General features: G+C 41.0%; 1 protein-coding gene across 1 annotated transcript; it reads right to left on the bottom strand.

The window, feature by feature from the left end:
- Nucleotides 1-2,712: 2,712 nt before the first annotated feature.
- tent5ba (terminal nucleotidyltransferase 5ba) lies at nt 2,713-7,340 on the bottom strand. Its single transcript, XM_010755079.3, has 2 exons — nt 6,923-7,340; nt 2,713-4,303 (listed from the first exon to the last, which is right to left on the bottom strand). The coding sequence occupies exons 1-2, from the start codon at nt 7,076-7,078 to the stop codon at nt 3,275-3,277; spliced, it is 1,185 nt and encodes a 394-aa protein (XP_010753381.2). The 5' UTR covers nt 7,079-7,340; the 3' UTR covers nt 2,713-3,274.
- Between the last annotated feature and the right edge of the window lie 7,283 nt (nt 7,341-14,623).

Here is a 14,623-nt window from a genome sequence, read left to right on the forward strand (position 1 = left end):
GCCCAAATTAAACGTCTCAGAAATCTCACACTATTATCCTTGGGATTAAAATGACTTCTGAGATCGAGACAGGGTACTTGATAGAAATATTTTTAATCAGATGTATTAGATCGCATTCACACATCAACTGCTATGACTTGTTTTTCTCTTCGTCAGCAATCAAGTGTAATATTTCTTTATTTCCACTTATGTTTTTTAAGGCGATGAATAGAGCAGGGTTCCAGCTAGAGGCCAGTGAAAGTGAGGACATCTTTCATATGTTTTATATCTACCAGTTCAAAGATTTTATATTGACCTAATGACCATCCGGATATTGTATTTCATCTCAACTTATATGCAAACATTATGAGTAAGCCAGGAAAACACACCGTTGGATGGCCTTGGTACCTTCTGCTAAACACTCAGGGCTGCTTGAAAAACACACAAAGGGAACAATTTACCGACAGCACACTTGAAGACTGAGCCAAAACAAGCAAAGCCAGTGATCATGACGGATTACCAGGATGTTAGATTAAGAATGTCTCTATCGGAAAAGGCCTTGAAACAGCAATAAATCATTTCCAGTTTGCTGCTAATTTGCATCCAAAAAAAAAAAACCTTTCTTTTAATGTAGCAACATGCTGTTATTTTACATGCTAGGAGAAAGGGTAATAACATTCAGGGATAACCACCTAAAAGACAATGAATAACAGATAACTCAATATAATCATCAAACACTGAAACTTTCCATAAACTGCTTGTCTCAGAGGGGGCAAGCAAATATGAAAAGGTCATTTGGAAACATGCTGTCATTTAGGAAACACGCACAGAGCAGCATGACCCTGAACATGCATGTGGAATCCTGTCATTTATCACCATCTGCAAAGGTTCATGTTGGCACCAATGAACTATCCAATCCATTAACTGCCGGTTACACTGAAATACAGAAGATGACTGCATCTCTACCTGATTAGTTAGTCTATTGTAAGACTCCTCCTGGGCCATAAAAGCACTTAGTTTAGCAGTTTGTATACGTACTGTAGATAAAAACATTGCTACAACTCGTAACAGTGTCTGTGCGAACAAACTCTATGAACTATAAACTGTGTAACTATGAAGTCCTATCAAAAGAATAATCTGATAATCGATGAAGCAGAGGCTGAAATATTCTGACCTTTCTTCCTGCAGTATGAGTCAAGATCCCAAAACACTGAATCCTGGAATTCCCATCATGCAAACTGATACCGTCATTTGTTAGACCCTTTCAAACTCCTACCCCCAGTTTGTAACACAGGCTTTTTGTTAAGATTTTGTAGTACCCGAGCACAAGCCAAGATAAAACCTGAGAAAAAAAAACCTCGGAGACGCATGACATCATCAGGGGTATTTTATATAGTTATAGATAGTTATAGTTTTTTAAAGCTCATTTTCCAACCATTTCACAGGTTGAGTAGTACTTCTCATTGCAAGTAAACTAATTTTTGTGGCCGTTTAATTACTAATTTCGTGGCCAATTGGCACAAATACAGAAGAATATCAACCAAGGAGAGTCAAAATTTAGTTTTTTTCTTTATATTGTGCTCACATCATGAAAACCCCCAGTTGTTCACATTACCACAGACCAAGCATTATCCCAGCATTGGAGGACCGGTTGCACTGGACTTAATGGTAACTTGAAGGTAACAGGATATGCACACATTGCAGTAGATTGAGACTCAGGAGGGGCCCATCAGCAAATCTTTGCCCTGGGTTCTCCTAACAGGTTAATCTGGTCATGTGTGCAAGAGAATATCACACAAAGTGCAACTGGAAACATTAACTGGCTTACATTACTTTATACTGGCTCAAGTATTCTGACTGTTGCCAGCAAGCTGACACTGTGGCCACCAGTAACCCCGTCTTTAACAGATTTAAGCAAAGATAAGGCAGTGTGTGTATATAGTCTTTAATAATACCACATCTCTAATGTGGTGTTTCAGCGCCTGGCTTAAAAATTGAGTTTAATATGGAGAAGGAATGAACGGCACACATGGCAAAATAACATTTTGTTCTCGGTTTGCACAGTGGAAGTAAATATTGGCAAAAATAGGACTAGAGAGGCTTGAGAAGACCCAAGATCTGCTGATAATCTATATGAACTGCGTGGTTTCCACCATCTCCATCTTTTGACAAACTTTACCATTCTGGTGATGCTTGGAAAGATTTCTAATTCTGACTCAGATAAAATGACATGGCTATGGTATCAGTCAAGCAAACAGAACTGGGTTTCCAGTGGTAACATGGGTGGGAGAACAGGCCAGCCTTTGTTAAAAAGCTTTAGTATCACTGAGGAGAGAGAAGCCATTGTGCTTTAGAAAAGCCTCCTTATGGTTCATGTCCTCAGATTGTAATGGATCCCCAGCCTTGGTTTAACAAATGCAACTCACTCCAGACGACAGTATATGCATTTCAATGGGCCTGGTCACTGGAAATGAGCTGTCTTGTTGTCATCAGCTTATCAAGTATAGAACAAATAACTTCCCATCTATCCCCTGCATCCAGAGCAGGATAGGACAAAAGCCAGAGTCAAAGCTAGTAGCAGGTTCGATGAAAACCGGCTGTTTATGATGGTTTATGAATCAGTTTCAAATAATGAGCACTTTGAACTAACTGCAGCCCTTAGAACCAAAGATTAAAATTCAACAATCATTATAGGCCAAGGTTAAAATAAAATAACCACAATACAAAAAACAGTAGTTTTTTCTTTTTTTTAATCTCACAAAAATGAATGCTTCTGTTCCTGAAAAGAGAGACGGAGTAATCAAGAAAACACTGAATGCACCATTCTCACTTTACAGATGTTTTTAGAACATTTCATGGTTCATTTTAGGCACTTGGAATCATAACAACATTCCCTTTCTGAACAACAAATACATCTTTGGTCCGGTATGTAATTTTAAAAAAATAAAGCCAGAGTATGAAAAGAACACCAGCTTCAAAGTTTGTTTCTTCAAAAATGTATTTTTGACATATATAAAGCTTCATAAAGACTTTTTTTTTTTTAATACTTAAACAAGATATTATCGCTACATCTCAGAAATGACCAGCAATCTTACAGATGTTTTGCAAAACAAAACAAGTGAGAAAAATTAACGTGTCGGCTCAATCAGATGTACAGCAGTACAGGATTGTTTAAGTCAAGTCACATTTGGCAAACATAGTTTCTTTTTTTTTTTTTCTTTTTTTTTTCCAGTCCACGTCCTTTGAATGATGGAGCGATGGAGACATGTCCACCTCTCCTGTTGTGACAGTCAGTTCAGCTACAGGGCAGCCACGTCTGATATGAGTTACTGCATGGTGAAACCTGCGGTGGTTGCACGTGTGCAATATAGTAATTACTGAAGTTGATGTCCTGCACGTACGGAGCTGGCTGGTAGTAACACGTGACATTCGTCACAGTGGGGATGGCGTTCTGCTCGGCCAGCACCTTCAGGGCCAGCATGGAGATAAGACTGAGTGTCTGGCGCCGCTCGTGGCCCATCAGACAGACAGTGCTCTCGTTCACTACTTGGTGAAGAGTCATCAGGCACTCGTACCGTTTGTGCTCCATCCCAGCAAAGTGGTTTTGCAGGTAGGCCTCCAGTTTCCTCTGCTGCTCTCCTATGTCAGAGAAGTCAATGAAGAATCGAGAGCACATGTAGCGTTGCATCTGCTTCATGTCCGCCTCCGAAAAGGGTCTGAACCCTCGCACCAACAGGTGGCAGTACTTCAATAAGCCGCCCCCTCTGATTTCTTCAGGGCTGCGTGTAGCTATGGTCCTCTGACACAGGTGGTCCATGGCCTCCTTGAAGTCCCCGTACACACTCTCCCCAACCACAGTTGGGTGAAAGCTCTCAGACATGGGCGTCTCTGAGCAGCGGTCAAATAAGAGCAGAGAATCGAGGCAAATCTGGAAGGAGTCCACGCTGAATTCAAACTGCCGCCGTAAAGAATCCACAAATTTTAGCTCCACATTCTTGCCTGTGTTGTTGGACAGCGAGATGAGGCTCCAGCGGTCCGTGTCATTACAGACTTTCACCAGTTTCTGTACATAGGCCTCTTTGAGGGTTAGTGCCGTGATGCGTTCCTTTGAGACCCCGGTTGGCAGGAAGTCAAACAGGCAGTCCAGCACAACATCCTTAACCAGCCGGAAGGCCTGATCATCTTTCAGTGACACGCCAAAGATCAGGTCCAGGTCCTTATAGCCCAGTCCAGTGTCCTGATGGAGCACATGGCTGGCAGCCGAGCCGTTCAGCCTCACGTCTTTTACACACACACCCCTCTCCTCCAGCCTTGCCCGCACCACCTGGAGAGAGACGAGACATAGAAACAGCATGTTATTGATGATTATGTGAATTAAAAAAAAAAGATTTAGTCAAAAAAACTGCAGAAATGAAGAACGAGATGAAGAAACTTTTGAAATATGTCCAAATAAGCTCCACAGGAGCCTAGTGGAAATCAATAGTTTGCGGAGGCAAGATCAATAGCGGCGCTCACAAAAGTCCATTTCATCACCATCAGCTTCAGTCAGAATGAAATCTAAAGAGTCCAAACAAAGAGCAGCAGAGCTGGTGAGCCTGTACTCCAGTCCATCTCCCTCTGGGTCTGATTATCTTATCTTATCAGAGATATACGATTTATAATCCTGAACTGCAGCCAAGAAAGAGTGAACAACAATGTGGCGTGCAACAACAACAACAAAAAAACAACCTTGCTTTCGGCTGAACATCACAACCTGAGATCAGTAAGAGGACTTACAGGTTGTAAGATGTTTAAACTAAGTGTCATCTCAGTGTGCCCACATTGGAAAATGATGATCATGACGGGCTACGCCAACATTACTATTAGCATTTCCTCTGAAGGAAACCCATAAACCTGTTCTTCAAATATTTGTCAGAGATCAAATTGTTTAGAGTTCAATAATATGACATCGTACCTACTGTAACTGTAGCTTCCTTGTTAGATCTGGCAAGCTATTTGATATGTTTCCGTGTACACACGGTCACACTCAGTGCTTATGCTGACACATGCGGCAGACTATAACACAGCAAATACGATGAGCATTTCCACTGAGCAAATAATAAGTCTGCAGCATAAATTAGTTGTTACACTCACAAACAATCCTAAATCTCCCTCCTGGCAGCTACCTGTCAGATTAGAGTCTGTTAACTCTCCCTTGTTGAGCAGATAGCAAGCCGGCTCTATTTATACACGCACTGGGTCAGGCTGCAGACAAACAGACATTTGAAGGCAAGTCAGTCCCTCATACAGGAGTGCTGCAGGGACACAATTATAGCAGCATAACTTGGCAGTAATGGTAATCATTCAGCCATAAAGTGGTGCAGATTGGGTTCAAACTCCAGTCAGAAGCTATAATATTGCGGGTTTCATGTGCTTCTGCGGTCGTCCAGATATGTCACCTCAGTCAAAGCCAAATTCCAGGTCAGGCCTACACTTAACACTTACATACTTGAACACAGGTGAGTGGTTAACCCCCCCCCCCCCACACACACACACACACACACACACACACCAGATATGTCTCTGCTGACTTAACAAACCCTGCCAAAAAACACAACTCTCATCTAATGAAGTCTATCTCACTTATTGAGAAAGACGAAATCAATGAAAAGGGAGTTGTGTAGTATAGTAGCTCAGTGTTAAGAGGGTGTTATCTTAAAGCTACAGTTACAGCTATAACTCTTTGAACTGTAGAGCTTCGTGATGCTGCAGGACAAAGGTTGACACACTCAGTCGTGTCCCCTGTGATGCACGCAGGAGAGGGCACAATTACACCATCGAAACCAGATAAATATACATCTAGGCTAAAAAAAAGTGCCAATTTAGGCTGTCGTGACAGGAGATTTACTGTTGATCAATGTTCAGCCAACCGCTAAATGAATCTATGTGGCAGATGGCAGATTTTAGCTCAATAAAATTATATGGGGTTTCCACAAATCCAGGGGAAACAAGAGTCCCCACATTTGGGGCTCAAACCTGCACTTAAGCCTCCTACACGCTCAATGGACCATTCATCTTTCCACAACCACAAGCATGAAGCTCTGGGAGGCTTGTTGGGCTCATCTTGAATATGTCAACGTGAAATTGAAATGGCGGAATAAAAAAGGACATGTTACCAGACCATAACTTTGCCGTGAAGATTCGGCTACATGAAATTTTATCATGACATTTACCTTACCACTTGGATTCATGGCCAACTGTCTAGAGACACCACAGGAGAAATGAAACATGATCCAGCCACCATGCATGAGAGGCTGGAAATGCGGAGGGACTTTCATAGACTCTCATAACCAGGGGAGCTGTTATATTCCTCACTATCTGTCCCACTAGACTGGCTATAAGTGAGATAAAATGAATAAATAATTTGATTAAGCATCACTGGGAGGAAAGATATGCAGAGGAGTCATAGTTTGGCTGCAGATATTTTTAGGGGAAGGGATACAGAGCAGTTCTAGGAAGAAATTAGAAGAACTTGCTCCAAAAAGAAGAAGCAGAACAAACTAAATTATGATGTAGTTTGAAAATAAAATTAAGCAAGGAAGGACCCCCCCCAAAAAAATAAAAAAATAAAACTTTCTATCCTGGGTTGGTCAGTGGCTTTCAAGTTGAGATTTGGAGACCACCAGGGGTCACAGAGAGGCAAGACAGACAAATAACGTCCAGTGTAGTTTAACATTGAATTTCCCAGAGACTGTTTGATCTAAAAGTCACTGAATTCACCACCTGTAACAAGTCAGCTGTAATATACGATTTCGCATTTATGCATAGGCCTATAAATACATAGGCTATAAATATGTCCTAACTCGAAAAAAAAAAAAAACGGGATCCCCATGCGCAAACTTTAAAACTCTTAAGTACACAAGTGAGTAGGCTTTATGTAAATAATATGTGTGCTGGTTAGTACCTGGACGATTTGTCGGGGTTGCACGGACAGTGTGGGGAAGTTTCCTCGGCCGTGGATGGGGACAGCCTCCCCCAGGATCGAGTCCAAGCGCTGCACCTGATCCCAAGACAACACGCAGAACCGCCGGCTCTGATCCGACGCATCACCGCAAGACATGGCGATAAAAGAAACCCCCTTCCCACAAAAAAAAAAAAAAAAGGAAAGAAATCAGCAGGATGTGATTTAGCGCTTCCTTCCCAGCTGATCTCTGGATCTTCAACACAAGTTAAGATATTCCTGTGGGGATGTCAGCTGTGAGCAGGTCCGGTATGTGGATGTTGAAGTGGAGAGTCTCAGAAAAGTTAGAGGTGAGAGTTGGATGAGCCGTTTCCTCCGGTGTGCGCCGATAAAATCCGGTCAGTCTGGCGAGGACCGATTCATAAGAGGGTTTAAAGCGTCCTCATTAGCATGCGTCCTGTGATTGGCTGCTGTGTTTGGTCATTGATTATGGACGCCTTGTCTGTAGGGAACACCCTTCAAGTGACGCATGTGACAGCCTCCTCCCCTCTGCTCTACTCATGGTGCACCACCTGCATGCTGACAGGGTTTTCCTTCTGAACAGCCCCCATGAACCAGTGATCACTCCAGCTGCAGCATTATGAGGAATAAGCAAAATTATGTGTTATTTAGTCATTTGTGTCAGATGCAAACAGAGACAGAGATGAGGTTACAGCTGTACAAACACAAGGTGCACTTTTATTTATCCAGGATATGTTTGCACGACATGCAGGATGTTTTTGTTGTTGTTGTTGTTTTGTTTTGTTTTCCAGCAACAACCTGCTTCACTATCAAACGCTACACTGTCACACAGACTTATAAAAACCCAGATAAGACCGTAAGCATATTAAAGAAGGAGAACAAAGTTAGAGGCCTATCTGGAGAGCAAGTTAACAAGATTATCCAGAAAACTAACCCTCTAGTCACAACAAGCTACTCATTTCTACGTATCAGTCTTGGCTTGTGACCATTTAGTTGTTGTGCCTTCTTTTGCCTTTTTTACACATATAGGCCCAAAATACAACTACACACACAAACACACATACAAAGGGATTATACAAAGCAAATGTAGTGACATGGTGGAGTGAGCAGGAAGAGGTTTGGTGACCTCCTCAATGGTAGCTTGGCACTGCCCAGAAGGTAAACTGGCACCTCTTCAGCTACTAAATCCACACCATCACCCTCTGGTTCCTCGAGCCAAGTCTGAGCTATACTGACTGCAGCTCTGCAGAGACCTCGACAGGCCAAATCAACCAGTAACTCACAAGACAAAAGGCAAATGATAGAGCAAAGTCAAAACAGACATCATTTTGTGTTGCAGAAATATTTTGTTTTCTACTTCATATGTGATGTCCTATTTGTTTCTGTGACTTTTAAATACATGTTCCCGTTCATATCGCTTTGCGAAGGCAGGAAGCTGAAAAAGATTTGAAGTTTGCACATATTTTTTTTATATTAGCGTTATAGTAACAGGTTTAAATAGTAAAAACTTTGGCTGTAATTTAAAGGGTAGCTTGACAACATGAAATCACAAGTTTCATGAGAGTCTGCAGGGAGCTATGCTAATTAACATTTGCCAGGACTACGTTATCTGGTGTAAGTGTAGTTTTTAAACACTCACGCAATAACAATTATTAAGATGTTTGGCCATCAAGATAGATTTTCGAATCACGGGAAACGTGGAAATTTGCGTAAATTATCTTTAGCTACGGCTATCTCACCATCTAACATAGCTAGCCAGAGTGTATTCAGTGTGCTTTGGTTTTAACCTCGACACTTTTACGTGCAGTTTTTGTTTTCTACTTCATCTATGGCATAGTGTTTTGAATCATATAAAAAATTATATAACATTTTATGGTATTGTTGGTATTGTATTACGTAATTTTCACTCCAGTGAGATCCAGTTGCGAAGTATTTAAACTATATTAGCAGCTGTTAAACCTGTTCAATGTTGCTTGCTAATCACACATTTTTATAGGTCCTTATCATTCTTAGTGTGAGCATGTTTAAAGTGGAAGGCCTTGTCTGTTTATTCACTCAGTGGAAAGTTAAAGACTACAAATACACAGACAATCATTCATTCAATTTGCTCATGATTGTGCAGGGACTTATGAAAAGGCTCTGATAACCTGTCCTTTAAGATTTCCACTTACGTTTTCAGAAATCTCACTGCCACTTCGTTCCACTCGGGCTCCTTATCTGAGGGTTTTTATTTTATTTGTGTTGGTGCAGACACAAAAATGTTCCTGTGGTTTGAACAGGACGTTGTCAGATTTTTATGCCCAATAGCATATATAATGTTCCATTTGGGGAATAAAAGATAGTTATATAGAGAGGAGTCCTGCCTAAACAATGCACTCATTTTAGATTGCTTTATTTAGCTGCTGTCAGATGCATTCAATGTCCTTCAGTTCAGTTTAGTTCTTGTCTGAATTTTCCAAATCTGTCAGTCTTCTCTGCATCACTTCTAACAGGAGTGGACTGCCGTCACACCGCCACCGCCTTATATCCCATCCTGTCCTGCATGCAGTCTATTATGTGTTTAAATGCACTAAATATCCCTTAGTGAAGGACCTCACACAATGACAGACATTACTCACAATAGCAGACATTACTCTTTCAGCGGTGAGAAGATCCTGCCAATGTGTAATTTCCCAGTGAACAATAAAGGTGAAATCTTTGGTAATTTCCTCTTTTAAAATAGACCTAAATATGTCATCATTTATAAAATCCCTAACAGCCCGTACCTGTCTATGGAGCATGTGAGCACACCTGTAAAATGTTTACAAGGGAGTAAAGGTCATTTCATGATTGACTCGGGTGGTGCAGCAATAAAACACAGACAAACTCCTATACACATCATGTCGTATTCAATCATATTCACAGTTGTATTTAGTTCACACACACACACACACACATCTTCACTACTCTCTACAACGCACAGCTGGAGGCTTGACAACGTCTTGTGGATCCTGTGGGTCTGGTCTCCACGGAAGATCACTTCAAATCCTATGATGTCAACATAATCTAGTCTCCCTGGCAACAGCATCCTCGGTCGTTGGGCAGCTGGGCAGAGGCGTCTCCAGCTGAGGGTCCTGCCAGGTGCCGATGTGAGACATCTGCGTCATCCGACTATAAATAACCCCACCATGTGGCAGCTGTGCATCCTGGGAACAGAGCCAGCCTTTACCTGAATGTGAAACACTTGGGGAAAGACAGAACAATGACGGCAGATAGGCCTAAATGTCAGGCCACTTGACATTCTCAGGTTCCCTCACAGCTACATGTCAGGGGGACGTCAGCCGGATGTGAAGTCAAGACATTCATGGAGTGGAAAAAAACAATTATTAAAAAAAAATAAATCGTGGAGATCCTGCTTTGTGTACACACCGTCCTTCACCTTATATTATTTCACACCGGTGTCACTGGATCCCGGAGGATGTTTATCCTTTAGCTGACATCCTGCTGCAGCCATGACAACTGAGACTGTGAGTCAGGTAGGCGCGGACCAGTATTTAAACACACCTTAAACAAATGATGCATTAGACAGGCGTATGTTCCTGTCTTAACCATGCTCAAACACTGTGGCCATAAACAAACAATATGGTAGTCTCAAGTGTATCACATTAAAGACATTCAATTAAAGTCTGGTTAATACACCTGTTGTTTTTTCTCTGTGCTCAAAGACACACATCAGTTTAAATATCTCTCTATCTGTCTTTGCTTGACGGAAAGAGGAACAACGCAGGACTTAAGTGTAGGGACATGACTGGACGTCACGGTGCGTTGTAAAAGCGTGGGTGAAAATCGATGTTGCCAAACAACTAGCAGTGAAGTGTCACGATGATCAATTGTGTGAAGACAGATAATACTCACACAGGATGAGTTGTGAAGCTTTTTTTTTCTTACCAGTCTGCCCAGAATCATATAATCTAAGTGAATTATTCCTCCCCAGAAGACTTCATCTCATCTGTCACTGAGCACATTCAGTCGTGTTACACTAGAGGACCAAGTTTTAGCTATTATTAGAGCATGCACCACGTGTATTGCCATAGCTAAAATAGTGATGCAGCTGCTGCTATTACATTGCATGTCTGACATCACACTGCATTTTTAATTTTAGAAGAGCCACTTGGATTTTGTGAATGAATAACAAGGGCTGAGTGTGCCATAGGAGCAGAATAACTGGTTGGTACAACCTGGTTAAGTTGACCAGTCAGGCTGGACACTAGGGCCTACCTACCTCGGATATAGAGATAGTGTGTGATAAGGCAGGTAAATTTACTTTTCCGGATTGCTTCAGATGACAAATCAATGGGACAGTGGAACGAGGTTACGCAAGCAGCCCGTGCTTCTGACGTCAGACACCCTCCACTGTCTGCTTGATTGATTACAGTAGCGCTTGGCAGAGCAGACCAGTGTGCTGCTGGAGAAAATAAACACACCAAAACACACTATATCTTCAAGTGGCATCATACATCAGCTCCCAGCTCTGTGCACACTTCAACAGTGAAATGGAAAAACACTCAATTATGAGGAAGCAAACACATATAATTTGATCTTTTGTAAGCTTTGTTACTGTTGATTTTTGTCATCTTGTTGTTACCTAACCCTGATTTTAGGTGTATGATTAGTGATTATACAATACTTCCTTAAGATTATAAGTACATTAACGCTGGTTTAAGTCCTAAACATGATCCCATCATCATTTTTTAAATGGTTTTACGTTATCAGTTTAAGTTTAAGGTTTATGAGTTGTGGTGTTGTATTCTGCCACTGTCTACAGGCTCTGCAGGTCTATAGTTATGCTAAAGCCATAAGGCTAACAGAGGTTATTTCAGAGTTGAAGTGCCCTGAAGCTCAACGGTCAAATATAGCATTATGCTATGTATTATGTAAGGCTTGGCTCACTTTACTCTCTGAATGGGAACATAAAACTTTGACTCATGCTGAAGTTACGTGGAATATCAAACATATTATAAAATAAGAACAGATGTTAGTCAAATACAGGCTGAGTGTTTAGCAACTTGGATCTATACAAAAGTGTACAACAAGGAACGATAAGGAATTCTTTTAGAAGGTGTGATTATTTCTCTCTCTGTATCTATACTACACTAAATATTTTGGCTCTCTTTCCCCTAAACTCTCAGATGAGCACATGGATTTCTCGAATGTGATTTATCCCAGCTTATAGAGGAGCCTGTGTAGAAGAGAGGAATGTATGGCCCTGGTAATAAAACACCGTCGCCTTCTTCTGTATGTCTGAGACGTTCTAACTTGGATAGCTTCCTTAACTGGAGCTTAAATCATGTTGTGCAAGGGTCCTACACCCAGCCTTATAGGACATTTAGGGGTCCCTGTTGAAAATCACCTTGTGAAATGCTACACAAAAAGAAAATAAACTCAGTTTGGTTCACTTCTTAGTTTAGTTCAGTAGTTGAATGTGTCTCTGGGTATTATTATGCACTGATCAAATACTCCCAACTACTCTGCAGAGACACAGAAACATGACAGCTGTCTACAATGTGCAGATCCCGCTGAGTCAACATACCCAACCATAAAGGCTTATAAAATAAACATGTTCTGTAATTTTCTCAACACATGTGCCTGGTGTGGACATTGCATATTAAAAGCTACCAAAGAAAAGAACTGGCTCTTCCTGCTCTCTGGAGCATTTACCAGAAGTGAGAGGGAACCCCTTTTTAGCAGCGAGCTCTGATTTCATTCCCAGAAATCCTTCTCCTCGTCCTGAACCAGTAGCTGAGAGGAAAAAGTTAGCCCCTAGGGCGATTAGGAGTGCAACACTTCATAGAGAAATTGTGTAAATGCACTGGACACCTTTAGGATTAAGGACAGCAGAGATATAGAGCAGGCCCCTCAGATACCACGTCTGTTAAGGTCATGATCATACCCGCGCAGCTTGACTCATGTAACTGATATCTGAAGACAGCAGAGCCGGTTTTATCCAACCTCTCAGTCAGGTTAAAACGTCTGTCCAAATGAGCGGCTAATAAAAATGTTAGCAGCACATTTCTCAGATCAATGTTCAGATTTCTTAAATCCTACCCCTGGAAGGATTACAGGATTGGGAAAAAGTGATTCCCACCAAAAACCTTCGCGATATCAAAAGAACAAAGTATGCTTATTAGATGAATATATTTTATGATTTCCAGACATTTCTTTAATGGTGACAGATGTTTATGAATATTGACAACAAAACACGCTTTAAAACAAAAAACAAACCTGGCTAGTTTTCTATGGTTTGAAAGATTCATGTGAAGCTTTTCTGCTGAAATGTTGAAGATTTATGGAGTGCTGTAACTGAGCACAGGCAGGAGGCAGGCATGTTGCACACATGGCCAAAAGCTGCTCTGAGTTACATACTGTAGAGACACAGGCAGCAACTGGTGCTCGACAAACAACTCGGCATTCGCTCTTTAGTCTCAAACATTCTAACTATACGATTAAAACCCCTGTGGCATGCGTTTTTTCACGTACCCTTCCTGCCGTTCTAACCTTTACATAACTTGTAAGTAACATAGGCAAACATGATAAGCATGACAGAGTATATAAAGCTGTACCTGCACTGTGGCCTTTGCTATAAGAAACATGCTGGGAATATGCCTGGTCATGTCCTTTCAGTGACTCTGCACCCACTATCTGTCTCTCACTCTGTCCCAGATCTTTTTTCCTCCTCACTTTATTGTAGTTACTGAAGTTCACTGGCTTTTATTGGTTATTGCACAACCATCCTCTGTACATAACCTCGTTCTTACAGTATATGGTGCCTAAAGTTCCATACACAGTGAGGGAAGATGTATTCGGATGTTTGAGTAAAAGTGGCCATACTACTACATACTGTAAAAATACTCCAATACAAGTGAAAGACATAAGAATAAGGATGAACTCAGATAACTGCAGGAATGGGTGTACAATTGTGCGTGTTTGCCTTTAAACATGTAAAGTGAGAAGTGCCTGTTTGCTTGTAATTTGTGTACTAAGGTGTGTATGCTTCGAGATGTGCACCTTCAGAGTTGTGGAGTTCTTAACAGAGTGAATGATTTAATCTAAGAAAATCATCATCAGCTGTTAGATGAATGTAGGGGAGTAAAGAGTTCAATACTTCCCTCTGGAATGAAGTGAGGTAGAAGTCAAGTATACTAATACAAATTTATTAGTATTATTCAGAACACAAGTATATAAATGTAGTTATCTTTGATTGAAACAATCATAGAAGCAACTAATGTGGTTTAACCAAGATGCACACACACAAAAAAAGATTTTGTTAGTCATACAGTCCACTCCGATAATGATCATGCGTTCCAAAATCAACAAAGATACAAAAAGAATTCAACACACCTTCAAAAAGAAAAGAAGCATCACATCAAACTTAAACTATTTAAACTATTAAGCACATTTTAAGATTGTGCTTACTGTGATGACATAATGTGGATGTGAGTGATAGATGTTGACAGATTCATGTTGAAAATATTGTTTATGTTACAGAGAAATCTGTCTGCTGTAGAAGTTACCTAAGTTGTTTTTCGGAGTGTGGACATTTTCATTTTGATAATTAGTCTGGCCTGAAAACAGCTTTGAGTAACAAAAACAAACTGTTTATCAGTCGGCAGTCGAGCTTTAATATTATAAAAACGATCTGTCAGC

The sequence above is a fragment of the Larimichthys crocea genome, chromosome XIII, assembly GCF_000972845.2.
Source record: "Larimichthys crocea isolate SSNF chromosome XIII, L_crocea_2.0, whole genome shotgun sequence".
Taxonomy (NCBI): Eukaryota; Metazoa; Chordata; class Actinopteri; family Sciaenidae; genus Larimichthys; species Larimichthys crocea.

Coding starts and splice junctions, on each gene's coding strand:
- tent5ba (XM_010755079.3), bottom strand. CDS start 7,078: ATGTCTTGCGGTGATGCGTCGGATCAGAGCCGGCGGTTCTGCGTGTTG. Junction 4,304..6,922: donor AACCCCGACAAATCGTCCAG/GTACTAACCAGC, acceptor GTCTCTCTCCAG/GTGGTGCGGGCAAGGCTGGA.